Source organism: Chrysochloris asiatica, unplaced genomic scaffold (assembly GCF_000296735.1).
Source record: "Chrysochloris asiatica unplaced genomic scaffold, ChrAsi1.0 scaffold00075, whole genome shotgun sequence".
Classification (NCBI taxonomy): domain Eukaryota; kingdom Metazoa; phylum Chordata; class Mammalia; order Afrosoricida; family Chrysochloridae; genus Chrysochloris; species Chrysochloris asiatica.
The window spans coordinates 10,235,431-10,257,780 of NW_006408593.1; the positions used below are offsets into that span (position 1 = coordinate 10,235,431).

Consider the following 22,350-nt stretch of genomic DNA (forward strand, 5'->3'; position numbering starts at 1 on the left):
TGGAGGGGATTATAATCAATGTAACGAAACAAGGTATATGAATGTTTGAATGTGAAACTGATGATATTCCCTGTAAACTTTCACTCAATCCACAATAAAAACCTTTAAAAAAAAAAAAATGGTTGCAGTGCTACATGGACAGGGAACTGCCAAAAATTCAAACAGGATTTCAAAGAGGATGTGGAACAAAGGATATCATTACTGATGTCAGATGAATCTTGACTGAAAGCAGAGACTGCCAGAAAAATGTTTACCTGTGTTTTATTGTCTATGCAGAGGCATTCAGTTGGGTGGATCAAAACAAATTATGGATAACATTGTGAAGAATAGGAGTTCCAGAAAGTTGTGCTTATGAGGAATCTGTACATAGACCAAGAAGCAGTTGCATCCAAACAGAGCTAGGGGATACTGTATGGTTGAAAATCAGGAAAGGTGTACATCAGGGTTGTATCCTTTCACTGTGCTGTTTGCAATCTGTATGCTGAGCCAATAACCCGATAAAATGGGCTATGTGAAGAGAAATATGACATCAGGACTGGAGGAAGACTCATTAAGAACTTGCAATAGGTAAATGATAAAGCCTTTCTTGCTGAAAGTGAAGAGGACTGATGAAGATTAAAGACAGCAGCTTTCAGTCTGGATTATATCTCGGCATAAAGAAAACAAAGCTCCAATAAGCACTATTATGATAAATGGTGCAGGAAATATTGAAATTGTCAAGGATTTCATTTTGCTTGGGGCTACACTCAATGTTCACGGAAGCAGCAGTCCAGAAATCAAGTGACATGTAACATTGGATGAATCTGCTGCAAAAGATTTCCAAGTGCTAAAGAGCAAAGATAGCACCTTGAAAACTAAGGTGTGTCTAACCTAAGCCATGATATTTTTAATCGCTTCATGTGCACATGAAAGCTGGACAATGGATAAAGAAGACCAGAGAAGAATGCATTTGAATTATGATGTTGGCAAAGAATATTGGAAGTACAATGGCTGAAGAACAAACAAATGCCTCTTGGAAGAAGTACAGCCAGAATGCCCGTAGGAGGGAGGATGGCGAGATTTCGTCTCATGTACTTTGTGGACTTTTTATCAGGAGGGACTAATTCCTGGAGAAAGACATCATGCGTAGTAAAGTGAAGGGTCAGTGAAAAAAGAAGACCCTCAGTGAGATGGATTAACACAGTGACAACAGCAATGGGGTCAAACCCAGCATCAACAGAGAAGATGGCCCAGGACCAGGCTGATTTCCTTCTGTTAAACATCCGGTGGCTTGGAGTCACCTAACAAGTAGCAATTGGATAGCGCATCCATGTTTCCTTTTTTTTTTTTTCCTGCTTCCCTTTGAATATTTCAAGGATTCTTTAAAAACCAAGGTATCCAAAGATTCTAAAAATTTTCTTAAAAAACATTTTATCTCAAAGACATCCTAAATTGGAAAAGAGAACAGCAAAATGAGATGAGTGTATTTTAAAGATCAATGAGCTGAATTGCACATGAAGTATGTAAATTTGGTAAATATTTATTAGAAGTGAGAGCTGAAAGCAGACGTGCCCGTAGGCAGATGGGCTAGAAGAACTTGGAAAATGCTCACAAAAAGGCAAAATAGCAGCTTCCACCCCCTTTGCTCATTTTTCCATCCTAAGCAAAGTGGTGTAAATTCAGTGCTCAAGAACTACTGGTAACTGTGTCCTTAAGCAAATGGAGTGAGGTTCCATCAACTCCAAGTGAGTTGACACCCTTGGTTGGGGCTTTGGTTGGGGGAAGCCCTAAGAAACACCAGACATGCCCTATACACAGCCAGGGGGAGCCCCTCCAAAAAAGCAGTGGCAAATCATGTGACTAGCACCAGTTGCTATACCATGAATTCTGACTCTTGGCGACCCCACACATGTCAGAATAGAACTGTGTACCAAAGGCTTTTCATTGGCTGACTTTTCAGAGGTAAACCTCCAGGCTTTCCTTCCAAGGTACCTTTGAATAGACTCGAACCTAAAACGTTTTGATGAGCGTCAGAGCCTTTAAACATTTACACCACTCAAGACTGCAAACTGAGCTAAGCGCAGGGAAATTATTTCACCGTGGAACAGTGAATAGGCAGAAATGGCCTTGTGTTGGTCCCATTCATGGGTCCCTGCTCCTTCAATGCCATCTCATCATGCTTCAATACTTTAAAAAGTTCCTGTGCAGCAGATTTGCCCAATGCAATACGTCATCTGATCTCTTGACTGCTGCTTCCACGAGTGTTGATGGTTGATCCAAGAAGAATGAAGTCCTTTACAACCTCAAAGGTGCGCCTGACCCAAGCCATGGTATTTTCAATAACCTCATATGGATGCGAAAGCTGGACAGTGAATAAGGAAGATCATAGAAGAATTGATGCCTTTGAGTTGTGATGTTCGAGGAGAATACTGAAAGTGCCATGGACTGCCAAAAGAACCAATAGATCTGTTTTGGAAGAAGTGCAACCAGAGTGCTCCTTGGAGGCCAAGATGGCTAGGCTTCGTCTCTCATACTTTGGACACATTGTCCGGAGAGAACAGTCACTGGAGAAGGATGTCATGCTGGGTAAGGTGGAGGGTCAGAGAAAAAGAGGAAGACCCCCAACGAGATGGATCAGCCAGGTGACATCATTGATGGCGTCAAGTGTGGCGGCGGTAGTGAGGTTGGCCCAGGATCGGACATTGTTTCGTTCTGCTGTGCATGGGGTCGCTATGAGTCACTTCCGACTCGATGGCACCTGACAACAATATCATGCTTGGCCACAGGGGGACGGGGCCTTGTGAACATTTGTTTCTCAGTACCTAGCACAGTGCCTGGACACACTGGGGGCTCAGTCAACAGTCCTGAGGGGGAGGAGAGAGGAGGAGGAATCGGAGCTATGTGTAAGAGCATGGGCTTTAGAGTCAGAAAAATCTGGGTTCTAAACCCTGTTCTGTGACCTGGGGTCAATATCTTAACCTGTGTGAACCTCCTCAGATTCCTCATGTATAAATGAAGATAGTCTTGACGTGAGCTACTTCCGTCCCAGCCACAATGAGACTCAGTGAGAACATACGGCCTGCTTAGCTCTGTTCCTGGCACGTGTAAGTGCTTGGTCAGATAAGAAACGAGTCCAGTGTGGACCCACAAGAGACTTTCCAGGATTTGTGAATGCCCAAGGAACCAGGGGTTTTTAGGGATGCCGGAAGAATATGGAGTTTAGAGGCTGTGTTCTAGAATCATAGTTCCTGTGTTTAAATCCTACGTGAATTTCCTACCAGCTGGACCATCTGAACCAAGTTACGAATTCTCTTGGGGTCACAGTTTACCCATCAGTGAAATGGGGCTGTTGGTGGTAAAAGCACCTACCCCACCAATTCAATGGCCCATGTCAGACCCCTGGCACCTGGGTAATATGTGTTCAATAAAAAAGCAAAGCCTTTACCATTTAGTCAGTTCCAACTCATAGTGAACCCATACAGAGCTGAACTGCTCTATGGGGCTTTGTTATCTGTAATCTTTACGGATGCAGATATTAGGCCTTTCTTTTGAATTGACAATGGATGGGTTTGAACCACCAACCTTAGGTTTGTAGTGAAGTGCAAACCATCTGCCCACCCAGGGATCCTAAAGTGCTCAATCAGTGGCAGCCATGGTTACCTTTTCAGAGAGCATCCTCATCAACACGCCTGTCTTTTGGAAACCACGCGCCCTCTTGGTCCTGAGCCCTGGTCTGGACAGCTGTTGGATTGGACCAGCAGGTACTGAGCACATTACCTGCATCATCTCATCACACCGTGTTCAGCCAGCCTGGTTTGCACACATGCTCCCAGTCGATGAGAACACAGCGCTCGAGCGTTGCCATCTGTCTCGTCTGGAGTTTATAACCGTCAGTCACTAAAGTTATAAACTCGGAAACCATCTCTGAGGCTGCTCTCTGCCAGACTGAGGGCCTGCCAGCCACTCCGCCGCCAGGGCAGAGGGCAAGGCCGGGCTCTCCACCTTGTGAAATGGAACCAGCCGGATGGCGATCCGTCACCAGCCAAATGGAAGTGTCAGGACAGCTGCCAGGGACCTCCGTCCTTGCTACTGGGAGAAGCCTCAGAAGTTGAGAACAAATCTTTTGCCTTCTCGCAGACCCTACCCATCCATTGTAGGCTGGACAGCTCTGAGGTCTCTGACCCACGAGTGTAGCCGGGATAGAGAGCCAGTTGCTGCATGGACACCAGCGATCACATCGACTTCCAGTGCAGGTGGCTCCCAGTCGGGATAATCACTGTGTTGTCATGGACTTTGCTAATGTCAAGCGCACCTGCAAGACCAAATAGTCAAAGTTCTTTCTTCTTGCTTTTGCCAATAATTCCAGCCCCAAATTGCCCACTTCCACCAGGGCCTGAGATGAAACAGATATTCTTATTCCTTGTCATGGGGTTGCCTACAACCCATGGTGATCTTATGCACACCCTCAAAACACTGTCCGGTCCTGTGCCAGCCTAGCGGTCACCGCTGTGTTTGAGTTCACTGTTGCAAGTGTGTGTCAGTCCTCCCCACTGAGGGTTCCCTCGTTGTCTCTGATCTTCTCTTTTAACAACCATGATACTGCTTTCTAGGGATCATGTGTTCAACATTAGCAAGATGAAGCCTGGCTGTTTCTTATCGAAGGGGTTTTCTGGCTGTATTCTTCTAGGACTGATGTGATGGCTTCTCTGGGAGTCCACGGGGCAACAGGACAGTGAGGTCATGTGGCGAGGCATTCATTCATTCATTCACTCATTCATCTCATCACCACTGTGCCTCTGCTGTCCTGGGCTGTGGGGAAAGTTACAGCCTCTGTGTTCAAATTCGGTGTCTAGTGGAGACACAGCATCTGCCATGTGAGCATCTCTGCTGGACATGGTGATGTGGGGAGCCCTCTGCTGGGGAAGTGGGGAAAGATGTCTCCCCAGTAAGGGGCTGAGGATTCCTCAGGATTGGAGAAGTGAGGAGTTGGGAAGCACAAGGGAGACAGGAAGTGTGTTCTGTAGTGGGAACTCAGCAAGTTAAGGCGCAGAGAAGAGCAGTGTCTTGGTTAACTTGGGGGACACGGAGGAAGACCCGAGTGAAGTAGATTTCAGACTCCTGAGTTTTCAAATTATGATGGATATACCACCTTCTCGTCAGGCTTGCTCCTTGATTGTAGCTGAAAATCAAAGTCATCTCCCACTCCCCATGGAAATAGGAGTTCAAGGTCAGGCGTCAGGGTGGGCAGAGTGGGAAGAGAAGTCTGCCAAAGATACTAGCTGTCCAGGCTGCTGAGGTGGCAGTACATGCTTACTTGTTGTTAGCTGCCATCAAGTTGGCTCCCTACCCAAGGTGACCCCGTGCACAACAGAAGGAAGTCCTGCACCATATCCCCATCATCATGGGGTTTTCACTGACTGATCTTCAGAAGTTGATCACCAGGCCTTTCTTCATCGTTCCTCTTAGTCTGTAGGCTCCACTGAAACTTGTTCGGTGCCATAGCAACCCACAAGCCTCCACTGACGAACAGGTACTGAGTGCCTCATGACGACTCCACGTGCATCACAATAGAACTATACTTCGTGGAGTTTTCAGAACCAGACCACTAGGCCTTTCCTCTGAGGTACCTTTAGATGAATGTGAACCTCCAACTTTTGGGCTAACAGCCAAGTGTGTTAACTATAAAACCCCCTTTGGTAACTGCAGCACATCCTTAAAGCCCCCTAATTATCAGCAGGGGCCGAGAGAGGCAGCCGCCCAGGGATACACAAGGAGGGAAAGTCTGTGGGGAAAGGAGCTGCATGACTTTCATGGGCTGTCTCCTTTTAGGCCCTCCGGAAGGGTTGTTCACATTGTACGCTGCACAGGGAGGCCCTGTCTAAAAGGTATCATTTCCATGGGAGGTATATTGACTTGTTTCCTTTGTCCATAGTTTTGTTCCACACCTGTTGACATCAAAGATGGACTGTTGGTACACTTCTTGTGGGAAATGTCTGATGTGTGATGGTGGAGTGTCTTAGATGACAAAATTAGTTATTTTTTGTCTATTGTGCCACAGACCAAAGGGAACCAAGGTACCATACGGCAAGCAGCTCCCTGTCCCCTTCCAGTTCCTCTCAGAGCTTACAAATCCCCCTGCTCCCTCTTTGCAGTTCTTCCTGTTCATCCTCATCATCTTCCTGGCAGAGCTGTCGGCAGCCATCCTGGCCTTCGTCTTCAGGGAAAACGTACGTACCTGGCTCCTTGTTACTGGATCCCTACCTGCCCCCTGTGAGAAAACAAGGGAGGAGACTCGAGGCTGCACCAAGCGGCAAAGTTTCAGCTCACTCCCTCCCTCTGCCCCCAGCTCACCCGTGAATTCTTCACCAAGGAGCTCACCAAGCACTACCAGGGCGGCAACGACACGGACGTCTTCTCTGCCACTTGGAACTCGGTCATGATCACAGTGAGTGGGCCCACCTCGTGATGCTGTGTCCCACAGCCCCATGACCCTCGCTGCTCATGTACCCGTGGCAGATGACAGAGCACTGAGACAGCGCTGATCTCAGAATTATATCGAGGCAGTATTCCAGGAAGCTACTGCCAAGTGATCCGAGTCAAAATTCGGGACAAAACCTGTGTGTTCTCCCTGAATAGGAGACCCAATCAATAATAATGCCACAGATGCTAGTAATCATAACAAACCAAACCAGTTCCCACTGCATCGGTTCAGATTCGTGGTGGCCCCATGTATGTCAGAACAGAACTGTGAGGCTGTGATCTTTCAGAAGTACGTTGCTGGCTCTTTCTTCTGATTCACTTCTGGGTGAACTGCCAACCTTTGGGTTCATAGCTGAGCTTTTAATCATTGCGATGTCCAGAGAATTCAATAATCATTATAGTAACTGTTTACTAGTATTGTACTAGGAGGAAGGTGGGAGTTATTGTAACCCCCATTTTATGGATGAGGACAACAAAAGCTCAGAGGACTTGAACTCTGTCCCTGGGCAGCCTCTCCGAAGAGCACAGCAGAGTCAGAAGGCCCGGGTGTGGGCCCACTCCACTCTGCTACTCCTGAGTGACTCAAGAGCTCACCCACTGATCTTGCAGTTCAAACTCACCCACCAGGCCTTGTGTCTGTGCTCACCTCCTAGTTTGGTTGCTGCGGGGTCAACGGGCCTGAAGACTTTGAGTTTGCATCTGTGTTTCGACTCCTGACTCTGGGCAGCTATGAGGTTCCAGAGGCCTGCTGCCGGAGGGAACCCCAGACGCGGGATGGGGTCCTGCTGAGCAAGGAGGAGTGCCTTCTGGGACGGGACCTCTTCCTGAACAAGCAGGTAATGAGCAGGTCCACCAGGATGGGTGGTCAGATGTTAGGTCCAGGAATCTGAGGGCAACCTGGGAATCCCATGCAGATCGTGCTACATGTCTTCTGGAAAGAGGCAGTGGGGCTCCATCAAAGAGATCCAGCTGAGGGGGAAGGGGTAGGGTGGCCTGTGGTCCAGGCTGAAAAGTTGGAGGTGTGGGCATTTGCGCTGGGGCCACAGTGAGTAGGATTTTCCCAGCATTCCCTGAGCTAATAATGCAGGTTGAGGGCCAGAACTGGAATTCTGTGGCTCTGCACAGATGGGAAGCTCTTAACTGCTCACATATGAGTCTAGGGCACCTCCTGTGCCCAAGGGAGCAAGGGTTCCTTGACCTGACCCTTCAAGGTCAAGGCAGTTCCTAGATTTCTTTGTTTCTCTTGCAATCCAAGGACCCATGTCAGCCTTGGTAGAAATCCTGCCTTATCTGTGTGTGTCATCTCTTGGGGAAGCCAGGTCCCTAGGTTTGGGCTTCATCCCCTCTCTCTATGTGACAGACTGCACCCCTGTATCTGATCACCTCTTTCCGCTGACCGCCCTGTCCCCAGAAGTGTGTGTGAGAGGCCAGGTGAGCCCTAAGAGGATGAGACTGAACAGGCCAGCCTCTGGGTAAGGCCTCAGTAGGGACCTCATGGAGCATTTACAGAGGGAGGGAACTCAACAGGGGCCAGGAGACAAGGCCACTGTGTTTGTGGGGTTCAAGGTTTAGTTAGAGAAGGAAGATGCTAAACAAATAATAAGCAAACAAAAAGCCATCATTTCCCATGTGGTGCTGATCAGCACAAGCCCCACCAGCCACTATACACTATACACTATACAGTATACACTATGCAGTATACACTATACACTATACAGTATACACTATGCAGTATACACTATACAGTATACCCTATACCCTATACACTATACACTATGCAGTATACACTATACAGTATACACTATACACTATACAGTATACACTATGCAGTATACACTATACACTATACAGTATACCCTATACCCTATACACTATGCAGTGTACACTATACAGTATACAGTATACACTATACACTATACCCTATACACTATACACTATACAGTATACACTATACAGTATACACTATACAGTATACACTATACACTATACAGTATACCCTATACCCTATACACTATGCAGTATACACTATACAGTATACACTCTACAGTCTACATGGAGTCCTGGTGTGGTGCTGAACTGCAAGGTCAGTTTGAACCACAGGATCGGCAGTTCAAGCTCATCAGCCACTCCTCAGAAATCCTAACCAGGGTTGCTATCAGTCAAAATCAACTCAATAACAGCAATATATAGATAGAAAGAGAGACAGAGAGTCTTGGTGTGGCACAGTAGGATAAACACTGGACTTCCAACCAGAAGTTCGGCAGTTCAAAGTCACTAGCCACTCCCTCACCAGCTGATGGATTTGAACCTATAACTTCATATGCGTGTGAAAGCTGGACAGTGAATAAGGAAGACCGTAGAAGAATTGATGCTTTTGAGTTATGGTGTTGGAGGAGAATACTGAAAGTGCCATGGGCTGCCAAAAGAACAAACTGATCCATGTTGGAAGAAGTGCAGCCAGAGTGCTCCTTGGAGACCAGGATGGCCAAACTTCATCTCTCATACTTCGGACATATTGTCAGGAGGGAGCAGTCGCTGGAGAAGGATATCATGTTTGGTAAGGCGGAGGGTCAGAGAAAAAGAGGAAGAGCCCCATTGAGATGGATTGGCAAAGTGGCAGCCTCAATGGGCTCAGGCATGGCAACAATTGTGAGGTTGGCCCAGGATCGGGCAGTATTTCATTCTGTTGGGCATAGGGTTGCTATGAGTTGGTACCAACTCAATGGCACCTAACAACAACAACAAAAACAACCACCCACAGGATTATGTATGTATGGGTGAGGGGAAGGAAACTCAGATAAGGAAACAAGGGTCCTGGGACCCAGCTACTGTGGGGTTGGGGTGAGAAAGGACACCCGAGGTCCACAGTCTGGCAGAGGGGAGAGGTTGTGAAGTGTGGCAGGACATTTTCAGGCTTTGGTTTCTTGTCAGGCATCTGTTACCTGCTTGGGCACCCTCCATAAGACAACCCTGTCTGGACCCCAGGACCACCATACAGTTCACCACCCCGTCCTTAGAGCATGTGTGGGTACCAGGCCCTATGCGCACTAGGGAAAGTCTGCATGCATTTCCCCATTCCCTTGCCACTGGGCCATAGGATGCTGTTTGCACTTAAGAACAGTGATGAAGTCTGCAATTTCCATCCTGTTCTCACGAGAAAATGCTGAGCCCACTCCTCCTCCCTTTTCCATCCCCTGCCCAAATGCTGCCCCCTGAGATGGCAGAGCCCCAACAGAGAAAGAGTCTGGGCCACTGATAGCTTCATGCTTAGAACGGCCGCCATCGTTCAGGATTTCACAGGAAAGACAACACATTTCTGACATGTTGAAGACACTGCTATTTGGGGTGCCTGTTACCCATAAACACCTGTTGCTGTTGAGTTGATCCCAACTCATTGCAATCCTATAGAACAGAACAGAGCAGCCCCACTGGGTTTCCAAAGCTGTAAATCTTTCAGAAGCAGACTGCCACATCTTTCTCCTAAGAAGTTGGTGGGTTTGAACCGACAACCTTTTGGTTAGCAGCAGAGCGTTTAACCACAGTACCACCAGGACTTCTGGTGCCCATTTGTTGTTGTTGTTAAGTGCTGTAGAGTCCGTTCTGACTCAGAGCAACCCTGTATAGGGTTTCTCAGGAGCCGCTGGTGGGCTTGGACCACTGACCTTTGGTTAGCCATCCAATGCTTATCCTACGATGCCACACCAGATTTATATCCTAATTAATGTCATTTGTGACTTATTCGTGGAGGCTTCTCATGAAGCTCTGTTCCTTTGGAGCGTCATCCTGACTTGCTTCCCATTTCTGGATTCATCCTCCTCTGTTAGGATGCCTCCTCCTTCCATCTCTGGGATGGAAGATGAAACCTGCGCTCTTCAGGGATTCTCTGTGCATGGCTGCCTTCGTTCTTTATGCGGGTGCTCCTGCTGCTCCCTGCAGGGATCATCAAAGCTGACTCATTTCTAAGGCACTCACAGCTGCCCCCTGAGCATTCTTCTCTTGTAAAAGCCTCTGCTCTGGGACTGTTTGTTTGTTTCCCTAAAGCTCAGCACGCATTTCTGGCTTTGCCTCTCATCCCATCATAGTCTTGAACAGCACATTTGACTGCAAGCAATTGAAACCTCAACTAAAGATGCTTAAGTATTTGCCAGTCTGTGTTCCATTCCTGGCAAGAATTCTGGAAGACAATGACTTCTCCCATTGTACCAGTGATTCAGTCCTGTCTGCCAGGGGTGTGACCTACGTGGCCTTTCCTTGTGCATACCACTTCATGGTGGCAAAGTGGCTGCCATTGCTTCAGACAGCCCACACATGTTCAGTTCAGGGTAGCATCAGCTGTTTGCCCGGAAATGCCCAGCAGATTTCTGCTTAAGTATCCTAAGAAGGCTCCTTAGAAGCCAAGATGACTGGACTTCGTCTCTCATACTTTGGACATATTATCAGGAGGGACCAGTCCCTGGAGAAGGAGGAAGAAGAAGGAGACCCCCAGCAAGATGGATTGGCACAGTGGTAACAGCAATGAGCTCAAACATAGCAGCGAGTGTGAGGGTGGAGCAGGACTGGGTGGTGTTTCATTTTGTTGTACACAGGGTTGCTATGGGTAGGAAATGACTCGATGGCACCTAACAACAACAACAACAACATTTCTGGCCAAGACTGGGTCACATGGCCACCACAGCGTACTTGTCAATGGGTGCTGAGCTAGTCCACCAGCTCTGCTTACCAATGAACTCTAATGAAGAGAAATGAGGACATCCCAAAGGAAGGTGCCCGTGAAGACCACTCAGGCTTCTATACTGGTATAAATTGAGCTTGTTTCCCAGGCTCCTCTGGGTCAAAACGTCCATGTCCTCCTGATGGAAACAATCCCAGTAGATGGTGTCCTTAGTAGACTTTGGCTGCAGGCTGGTATGGTGACCACCAGTAGGAAATCATCCATATTCCTCATTTGATGGCTATATGGAAGCTTCTCTCCCCACAACATCACTCTGTTCCTTGGCTTTATTCTCACCCCAGTGTATCCCAGCTAGAGAAAGCAGCATATGCAAAGGCCCTGGGGTGGGTAGAAGTTTGCAGTGTTTCAAGTAGCACAAGGCCACTGTGGTTGGAGTAGGGTGGGCAGGACAGTACAAGCACCAGCCTATAGGCCAGTGGAGAGGACTTCCATGGAGGGAGCTGTGTGGCCACGTTGGCACACAGGCCAGGGATTAGCGGTGGGCCTCGGTGAATGGGAGGGACTTTTATACTCACCCCCATGAGAAAGGACAGTCAAGGTTTAGACCAAGGTGATGGAAGAAGTATGGCTGAGAAAAATTCATGTGGTCTTGGTGGCCAGTCAGCTGTGGGGTGAGGAGGGCTGGGAAACTGTGGGTCTGATCTGGGAGAAGATCTGGTCGAGTGGGAGGTGGTAAGTGGACAGCTGGGCATATGGACCAGATGTGGGAGTCATTCTCTGAAGGTCACTGTGGTGGCATCGCTGACCCTGCTGCTCTCTGCTAGATTCGGTCAGGAGACTGGTCGAGGTGACTCTGGTAAGGGGGCTGGAAGGAGAGGAGGAGGATGGAGGACAACAGCTGGTGTGGTTAGGGGTCCAGAGGTCTGTCATGACAGGGGAGGAAGAGCTCGTCCCCTCCAATATCCCAGCAGGGCCCAGGGGGTGAGGTGAGGTTCCGTGTAGACAGGCACTCCATCCAGAGCCAGGGAATGACGCTGATGGGGAGACTGGGCCTTCCCAGTGTCCACAGCACCCTACAAGGAAGACAGGGAAGAGCAGGGATTGGGGCTCCTGAGTGCATGTCCCGGGACCCCTTCCTCCTTGCTGGTGACCTTGAGCACATTACTCACTCTTTTCCTCAGAATTCCCAGATGTAAAATATCCACGGGGCTGGAATGAGGATGAGATAATTCAGCACAGAAGGCAGAGTGGACCGTCCCCCATCACCCCTCTCCGAGGTGTTTCAGGACACCTCCGTTGGCTGGTCTGGTCACCTTGGTTAGTCCAGGGACCTGAAGGTTCTTCTGTTGCCAAAGCCTGACTGGGGGACGTGGGGGACAGGGGGTGGGAGGATGAGCAGTGAGATCCCAGGGGCTTGGAAGCAGACATGGGGCTCCGAGATGTGCTCTCTATGCTGGACAGGGTCCCCAGTGTCTTGTCAGTGTTCACCTCCATGTTTATGGCCTCAGATCTTTTTTCCAGGCCCTCCCACCCTACTCTCTACCCCATTATCATCATCAGCTTCCCACCTTTGCACCCTAGTCTTGACATGGCCTCTGACCTCTGACCCCTGACCCCAGGTAGTCCCTCTGGGCTATGCTTCACCTCTGCTCCTCCCCTCCCAGGGCTGCTACACAGTGATCCTCAATGCCTTCGAGACCTACGTCTACCTGGCTGGAGCCCTTGCCATAGGGGTGCTGGCCATCGAGGTAAGTGCAGGACCCCCTCTACTGGTCCTCTCACTCCATACCCATCCCAGCAAGACTCCGATGGGCCTGGATTAGACTCTCCCGGGAACTGCACCCCCAACTCCCATCTGGATTTTCTTAACCCAGTTCCCAGAAAATGGGTGGTCAGCCATCAGTGTTTGTCTCCAGGCAGTGGGGATGGGTCAACCCCGAGACCCCCACCCCTTGAGGTTCCATCGAGTGCTTAACAGCGCGATCTGCATAGCCAACTTGAGGGAGGGGCTGAAGCACAGGGTTCTAGATCAAGTCCTTTCTGCAGGGTTTTTGAGGGCTCTTTAACCCCACAGCGGTGGTCTCAAACCCCTAATTTAACAAGGGCTGGCTCCACAGCCCCCTCAAAAAGAAGCCACCAGTAGAGGGCACTTAGCCAAAATGCAGTGCCATGTCTCCTTCTTGCCTCAGAGACTGCTCCCAGGAGGCTGAAAGGTAGCTTGCCCCCTACCCACTGCCAGCCTCCCACCTCCAGCCCCTGACCTACAGGGAGAGGAAATCAGGCCCCAGAAGCTTTGGGTAACCCCCACAGTGCTGCCTCCTGGGCACCCAGACTCCTGCACCATAAATGGGACTGGTTCGGGTTCTTACTATGCCCACAGCCCTGATTCCAGCTGTTTTCTGGAGGGTTAGTAGGGGTGCACTGTTCTCGGTAGTGGGAGGACACAGACCCTGAACAGAAACAGACAAGTGGGGTGGGGGAGGGGAGGTCAGTGCTGGAAGGATGGAGCCTTGGAGGCCAACTCCCAGCTTGCCTCTCCCCAATGCAGGATGATGACAGAGCCTCAGTTTCCTCATCTGCAAAATGGTGCTAATCCCCCTGTGCATGTACATTATAGGAACTACAGATGGCAGGGATATCTGTTAGTTTATCACACTGTGCTGGCTTCTGGAATTGATGCCACTGGTACTTTAAATACGAGCAAGGTCACCCATGGTAGATAGGTTTCAGTAGAGAATCTAGACTAAGACAGACTAGGAAGAAGGAGAGGCAGACCACTTCTGAATGTGTAGCCACTGAAACCTTAGGAATAGCAGTGGTACATTGTCAGCTAGAGTGCTGGGAAATGAAAGCATGCACTACAGTGTTGTCAGATAGAGTCCTGGAAGATGAGTCCCTCAGGTTGGAGGGCACTCAACATACGACTGGGGAAGAGCTGCCTCTTCAAAGTAGAGTTGACCGTGATGACACGAATGGAGCAATGCTTTCAGGACCTTCATTTACTAATGAGGCACAACTCAAAATGAGAAGAAACAGCTGCAAAATCTTTTAATAATCAGAACATGGAATGGACAAAATATGGTGTTGTTGTTAAGTGCCATCGAGTCAGTTCCGACTCATAGCGACCCTGTACAGGGTTTCCAAGGAGTAACTGTTGAGTTTGAATCATCGACCTTGTGATTCAAATGACCTCCCGATTCAAGTGACCTCTCAGTCCTAGTACTTATCCTACAGCACCACACCAAGACACCATATAAAGTATAAATCTAGGAAAATTGGAAGTGATCAAAAATGAAATGGAATGCATAAGGTCTGAAATGGACTGATATTGGCCATTTTGAATCTGATGATCATATGGTTTACTATGTTAGGAACAAAAAATTCAAGAGGAATGGCATTGCATTCATCATCACAAAGAACATTTCAAGATCTATCTTGAATTGCAACACTTTCCATAATAGGATAATATCCATATACCTACAAGGAAGACCAGTTAATAACACTATTATTCAAATTTACACACTAACTATTTAAGCCAGTGATGATGAAAGTGAAGAATTCTACCAACTTCTTCAGTCTGAAATTGATCAAATATGCAATCAAAATAGTATTGACAATTACTGATGATTAGGATGTGAAAGAAGAATCAATAATTAGAAAATATGGACTTAATAATAGAAAATGTGGCCTTGGTAATAGAAGGTCACATGATAGAATTTTGCAAGACCAATGCCTTACTCATTGCATATACGTTTTTACAAACAAGTCCATGAGAACCAAAATATAATCTTGAACATAGCCCACCTGCATGTAGAGACCACCTCAAGAACAGATTTGATGCATTAAACACTAAGTGAGCAAAGACCAGAAGAGCTATGAGATGACATCAAGAACAATATACAGGAAGAAAGTGAAAGGTAATTAAAAAGTAAGAAAAGAAAGAAAAGACAAAATGGATGCCAGAAGAGACTCTGAAATTTGCTTTCCATTGTAGAGATGCTAAAATATATGGAAGAAATGAGGAAGTCAAAGAGCTGAACAGAAAATTTCAAAGGGCAGATTGAGCAAGCAAAGTAAAGTGTTATAAGGAAAAGTGTGAAGACCTGCAGTTAGAAAACCAAAAGGGAAGAACATGCTCAGCATTTCTCAAGATGAGGAAACTGAAGAAAAAATTCAAACCTCGATTTGAAATGTTGAAGGATTCTATGTGCACAATATTGAATGATGCAGAAAGCATCAAAAGAAGATGGAAGGAGCATGCAGTCACTGTACCAAAAAGAAATGATCAATGTTCAGCCATTTCAAAAGGTCACACATATGATCAAAAACTGATGGTACTGAAGGAAGAAGTCCAAACTGCACTGAAGGCATTGGCAAAAAAAAAAAAAGCAAGGCTCCAGGAACTGACAGAATACAAATTGAAATCTTTTAAAAAAAAAAAAAAAAACGGATATAGTATTGGAGACACTCATTCACCTATGCCAAGAAATTTAGAAGACAGCTACCAGTCCAACCGATTAGAAGAGATCTGTATTTGTGCCCGTTCCAAAGAGACGTGATGCAAAGGAATGAGGAAATCGGCCATTCAGAAAACTGCCAGAAAATCAAGCCAGGTACAGAACTCGGATATCATCGCTAATGTCAGATACATCTTGGCTGAAAGCAAAGAATACCAGAAAGATGCTTACTCATGCTTTATTGACTATGCAAAGGCTTTTGACTGTGTGGGTCATGACAAGTTATGGACAACATTGTGAAGAATGGCCACTCAGGAGACTTAATTGTGCTCATGAGGCACCTGTACATAGACCAACAGGGAGTCATTCAAACAGAACAAGGGACCTGAATGGTTTAAAATCAGGAAAGGTGTGAGCTAGGGTTGTAATCATTTACCCTACTTATTCATTGTGTGTGCTGAGCAAATAATCTGAGAAGCTGGATTATATGAAAAATAACATGGCATCAGGATTGGAAGAAGACTCATTAACAGCTTGCAATATGCAGATGATACAACCTTGCTTGCTGAAAACAAAGAGTATTTTTAAAAGTTACTGATGAAGATCAAAGAATACAGCCTTCAGTATGGATTATACTTCATTGTAAAGAAAACAAAAATCCTCCCAACTGGACCAACAAATAACAGGAGGGTAAGTGGAGAAAAGATTGACGTTGTCAAAGACTTCATTTTGCTTGGCTCCACCATCAACATTCATGGAAGCAATAGTCAAGAAATTAAATGGCGTACTGCATTAGGCAAATCTGTTGCACAAGACTTTTTTAACGTATTCAAGAGCAAAGGTATCAGTTTGAGGACTAAGGAATGCCTGACCCAAGCCATGGTATTTTCAGTAGCCTCATATGCATGTGAAAATTGGAAAATGAATAAGGAAGACCATAAAAGAATTGATGTATTTGAGTTATGGTGTTGGAGAAGAATATTTAAAAATATGATGCACTGCCAGAAGGAGAAACAAATCTGTGTTGGAAGAAGTACAGCCAGAATGCTCCTTGGAAACCAGGATGGTGAGTCTTCATCTCATACTTTGGACATATTATCAGGAGGGACCTGGAGAAGGACACCATGTTGGTAAAGTGGAGGGTCAGTGAAAATGCCTTAAGACCCCCAACAAGATGGACTGTCACAGTGGTGGCAGTCTCAAGTGTAACCGTAATTGAGAAGCTGGTGCAGAACCCGGCAGTGTTTCATTCTGTTGCTATGAGTTGGATGTACACCCGGCAATGTTTCCTTGTTGCTATGAGACGGAACTAAATCGATAGCACATAAAAACAACAACAATGTAGCAGCTATCATTATGTTGTTATATGACACCTCCCCACCTCCCCGTGAGCTCGAAGGGGAAGAGTACAGGGGTATGAACCTGAGATCTGAGGTCAGAATGCCTAGACTCAAACCCCAGTTCCTCGGCATGTAGGTGTGCGAGTGTAGGCAAGTCAGCTGACCTTCAATTCCTTGTTCCATCCTCTGTGAAGTTTCCAATAAAGCACTAAAAACAGTGCACACACTAAGCTCCTCAATACATACTCAGGACAGAGCAGGGCTTTGAACCAGCGATATCAAAACAGATTTGAATACTGAAAAATAACTAAAATGTGAAAATGTATGGGTCAAAGTCCTAGAACGAGAGACATGGGAAAGGCATAGCATAGTGAATGCTTTCAGGAGTCTGAGGCAGGAGAGTGGATCGTGGCCAGGCTGTGGGAGTGGAACACATTCCAAGGGGCACAGTCAGCCGTCATCTTGGAGCTGGGCACTGAAGTTTCTAACTCTGCGGGATCAAGACATCGGCTGCCCTGGCTTTCTCAGAAGGCAGTTACGTTTCTAGCAAGGCATCGACTTGTGGCTTTCCCCATTCCACTTGTTCTTGACTCCCACATTTTGCTGGCCACAGCTGAACCAGGAAGAATTCAGTTTGAAGCCCTGGAGCAGAGAAAGGAAGGGCCCTTCCCTTTTCTGGGATTTGAATTCTCTGGGATTTGAGCTCCTGTCTCTCAGCATCCAAAGTCCCTGTTCCTTCCATGATGCTGCATGGCATGGAGGCAGCCAGGTGATGATAGGGGCTGGCCCCTGGGGGAATGCCAGAAACCTCAGCAGAAAGAATGAGGTGAGAATTCTGGCTGAGCACTGGTCTTCTCTCAAAGGCAGCAGCCCCTTCCTCTTGGGGTGGGACCCCCATAGAAGATTGCAGGCCCCATCTGACAAGCCAACTCCTGCTTCCTTTGCAGCTTTTCGCCATGATCTTCGCCATGTGCCTCTTCCGGGGCATCCAGTAGAGGAAGACTCACCCTGTCCACCACTGCCCAGCACCCGAGGCCCTCCCCTTCCCCCACTCCTGCCATCTTGGCCCCAGGGGAGGAGAGAAGGGGAGGGAAGGAGGATAGAAATAGCTATTTTTTTAACAAAACAAAATGAAGACACAAATATGAACTGATGACGTCCCTGCTCTCTGAGGGGCTCCGGCACCTGGACCCAGGAGGTCGTCTGTCTGCACTAGAGACCAGAGATGCACGGTGCAGGGCTCCTCCTTGCCGGCAGGACTTTGGCAGCTCCCACCCAGGCCCTTTCTCCTCCTACAGCTTGAGGAATTGTGCCAAGAACGTGAGGATTTGAGCAACAAGGAAGCAAAAGCAAATGTCAACGAGAGCTGTTGTCAGTACGGGATTTGGCGGGGAGGGGAGCCAGGGGATGGACCTCAGGAAACTCTGTGGCCACACCCCTGAGGACTCAGAACGCACTGCATAGTCTTTCTGGTCCTCCTGAGAAGGGAGCTGTCCTACTTTGTGGCTGGAACCCAAGAATGGTTCAGCTGCCAGGCGCCTGGCTTTCCCCATCTGTTAGACCAAACGACCTCAAAGGCCAAGAGAGGGGCAGCGACTTGTGCACAGTTACACAGCATACGCATGGCAGTTCTGAACTAGACCTGGGGGAGATCTGGCACTCTTTCCAGGGCTGTGTGGGCCTGCAGATCCACTGGCCACTTTCCTCCTTTCCCCCAGCATCTCATGAAAACTGCGGGCAGCCTAGCCAGGAAGCACCTCCCCTCTGCTCTATAGCTAAGAAAATCTGAACTGTGTGCCCCCTGCCCGCCTCCCACCTATCTAAACCCCCACATGTTCACATGCCATATTCCATCCATTTCTACACTGTCCTCTTCTCCCCACTTTCACTTCCATCTCCTCCCTGGATCCCAGGGCTAGAAGGAGCCCCCAGAATCATGTTCCAGAGACCCCTGCCAAGACTTCTCCACCCTCTGCTTTCACACCTCCAGGGGCTGAGCGCTCACTACCTCCCCAGGCAGCCCTCCTGCCTTTAGACCGCTCTGACTGCAGCATCAGCTCAATACATGAAGAGGTTTCTGTTCGTCCATGGCTTCCATCGCGTCGGTTCCCACCCATAGCAACCCTGTATAGGGTTTCCAATGAGCAGCTGCTGGATTTGAACTACTGACCTTGTGGTTCACAGCCCCATGCTGATCTTACAGCCCACACCAGGCTTCCCATTAGGGAGCGGTAAGATCAGATGCTGTGTCCCCCAAGCCTTCTTGTCTCCAGCCTAAAGGACCCCTGAGCATCTTTGCCACTCCAGTGACACCATTTCTTGCTGTCCACAGCACATTTCTTTCTGAACGTTCCCTCCAGATTCTGACAGGCAAGGTTTTCCCAGAACTCAGTCACACCCAGAGGCTTGTGTAGGGTATGACATATCCCTGGGGTGGGCTGGGGATCGGGCCACCAAAGCTTGGTTTCTACTCATCAGTACAATTTCCTTGTCAGCTGTGAGAGGTCATTCAGCAATTTACCAGTACTTGCTGTAGGTGCTATTTTCCATAGACACACCCTATTCACACCCACATTGTTGTTGTTAAGTGCCCTAGAGTGTTTCTGACTCATAGCGACCCTGTAGAGGGTTTCCAAGGAGCAGCTGGTGAGTTTGAACCACTGATCTTGTGGTTCAAACCAGACTTGCAATTGAGTGCTTATCTTATAGCACCATACCAGGACTCCCACATAGCATCCACGAATCAATCTGAACACACAGGCTTCAAATTTTAGACCCGTGTTGGCACCTGGATGCCATGGGAGTATCCATCCTAATGGAACAGGAATGGCTGCCGCATGCTGCTCCAAGGATACTGAAGTTTGATCTGGGCTCAATAGGAGAGGGCACTGTAATCGCTCTTAGTGATGCCAGCTAGGGACAGTAAGTTTGACTAGTGATGTCTGCCAGGAGGGTGAAGTTGATTGATGATGCCTGCCACTGGTGTGGAAAGATGAGCAGAATCTATTCTTTCTTCACAGTTCCTTAGCTGTGGTCCTGTGACAAGCCCATTCTGTCTCTCAGAATCCTAAGCCCGTGTTCCCGACTCATCACTTGTTATTCTAAGATACAGCCCTGTGCCTGCTGTAATGATTCAACTTGTCCTTTGGCACCCCATCCTGTGCCCTGCTGTTCACACTGGTATTGGCCCATTCACTAGGTCTTCTCAAATTGTCCCTGGAGCAGCCTGCTCTAATGGCTCCAAATCCAGAGGCTGGGCATCCCAAGGGGTCAGGGGGAGCAGCAGCTGGTTCTCTGTCTCCTTCCTGGAGCCCTGAGGTCATGGTCTCTGCTCCCCCTGCTTGATTAATGATGTCTGCCAAGGGTGTGGAGCTGGAAGGAGCAGCATGGCGTCTGCTTTCCTCTGCACTGCCCCCACTTCAAGGTGGGATGAACCTGAGAAGGCTCGAGGACCTGCCTCTTTCTAGACCAAGCATAGCTCCACCTTCCAGACAAATGGATGGTCTTATTGACAGAAAACCCAAACCAGGTTGGCTGGGCTTCAGAAGTCAGATGGGGCCCATCTGGTCCCCCATTGCCTGGGTGAGTCAGGGGCCTTCAGAGACAAGCACTGGGCCTGTGGCACCATCCACTCTCCTCCCTCCCCCTTGGGTCCCATGAACATTAGAGGGAAGACAATAAGAACCTGGGCAGGACAACAGCAGGTCAGGGCAGGACAACAGCAGGTCATGGAGGAAGGTGAGTTCTGAGGTGGATGATGAGACTCATCTCCAAGAGATTCCCTTCAAGGTGCCAAGAACTCCAGGAGTATTGACCACTCAGGCCAGGCTGCCTGAGGCTGTTCCTAGGGGGTGTGAGCCTTCCTAGAGCACAAGAGCTTCAGGTGCTAGGCCTCAGGCTGAGCTGTTTCAGGTGCAAGCCATAACAGTTCTGGTGGTGACAGCAGGGGAAGGGGGGTGATGTCTTAACTCCCACCCACAACCCCAGGAATTAAACAGCCTGCAACTGAGACTTCCTCTGACCCCACTAACAGGAAAAGGGACAGGGTAGACCTTACATATTTGATCACATATTCCACCCTGTCCTCAGAGCCAATTTCCTGTTCAAAAGCAACTGCATCTTAGTGAAAAACTCAGCTTAAGCAGCGGGGGTGAGGAAGCCTGGCCCCCTCCCCTGGCTCCCTGTTGGCATCCAGTCTTGCTGCTTGGGCCTCTCCTTGGCCTCCATAACCCCTCTCTCTCCCCTATCCATGTCCAGAGAACCCCTCACAGAGCTCTCATCTCTTCAGAAGTATCCTGTGGGTCATATGTCAAAAGTCTATTTTGAAAACTGTAAATGGTCCTTACAGTAGATAGCAGAGCTAATTTATCATGTTTATCTCCTTGAGCCCCCCCCCTCTTTTTATATTATATGTCAAGAGGAGTTTTTGTAATATAAAACAGGACACCCACACGGATGGTTTTTGCACTGTTTTTTTTTTTTTTCTCTTTTTTTCCCTTTTTTGTGAGTTTCTTATGAAAAGAAATAGGAACAAAGAATAAATAGTAACTGTGAAGAAAGATGGTCTTAATTTGGGGTGGGGTGGACCGGCTAAGGCTGGAGCTTGGCTCAAGGTGCTGGGGTCTGGTTGCAGGGGCAGACTGGAGGGGGCTGGTATTCTAAGTCTTTAGGAGAGGTGGACCCCGACACATGGCTTCTCTACCCCCTTCTGTTACTGTCCTTCCCTTAATGCCCCCCAGGCCTTATCTGAGCCCCCACCCCCACTACAGTGTTTTAATACCCATGGCTCTGCCTGAGCCGAGGCGGCTCCCTCCTGGCAAGTCCTAACCGTCCACCATGTAAGGTCCTGCCACTGGCCCCACTTTACAGCTGAGAAGATGGAAGCTTATTGGCTCTGTGGTAGAATTCTCGCCTTCCATGCTGGAAGACCCCATTAGATTCCCCCCAGTGCCCTTTCTGAGCTTCCTCCCTCTGGAGGCTTCTATGTTGCAATGATGTCGAATGTGTTTCAGCAGTTTCCACACTAAGGTGGGTTTAGAAGAAATGTCTGGTGATCTTCCAAAATGCACCCAATGAAGATGCCCTGTGCATCCTACCAGTCCAATCCACGAGGACCGTCAATAAGGTCACCTAGTCAGGACTGACTCCACGGCAGTCGACAGCCAACCTGTCTCCTGGGCTGGACTCTACCTGCCCTACCCAAATCATCCCTCACCATGGAGACCTGGCTTGGGTGGGGACTACAACCTGGGGCACCTAACGGCCCAAGGTGTGGTAGCAGGGGGCAGGATCTGGGGTAGGTAAAGGTACATAGGTACACAGAGATGGGTGTAGCAGAGCAAGTCCCCTTCTCACAGACCAAGTTCCCAGTCCTGCTCAGCCCTGGTCACCCTCTGGGCCCTCCTCCTCAGCAGTGTCACAG

The 22,350-nt window shown here is 48.3% G+C and overlaps 1 protein-coding gene across 1 annotated transcript in view; it reads left to right on the forward strand.

Annotated features, from left to right (window-relative positions):
* TSPAN18 (tetraspanin 18) overlaps positions 1-17,923 on the forward strand; it is a 24,852-nt gene extending 6,929 nt beyond the window's left edge. The window contains exons 3-7 of the mRNA XM_006865037.1: positions 6,132-6,206; positions 6,326-6,424; positions 7,113-7,295; positions 12,796-12,879; positions 17,876-17,923. Of these exons, the coding sequence (XP_006865099.1) occupies positions 6,132-6,206; positions 6,326-6,424; positions 7,113-7,295; positions 12,796-12,879; positions 17,876-17,923 (489 nt within the window). The remainder of the gene's footprint in view (positions 1-6,131; positions 6,207-6,325; positions 6,425-7,112; positions 7,296-12,795; positions 12,880-17,875) is intronic.
* The last annotated feature ends 4,427 nt before the right edge of the window (positions 17,924-22,350 follow it).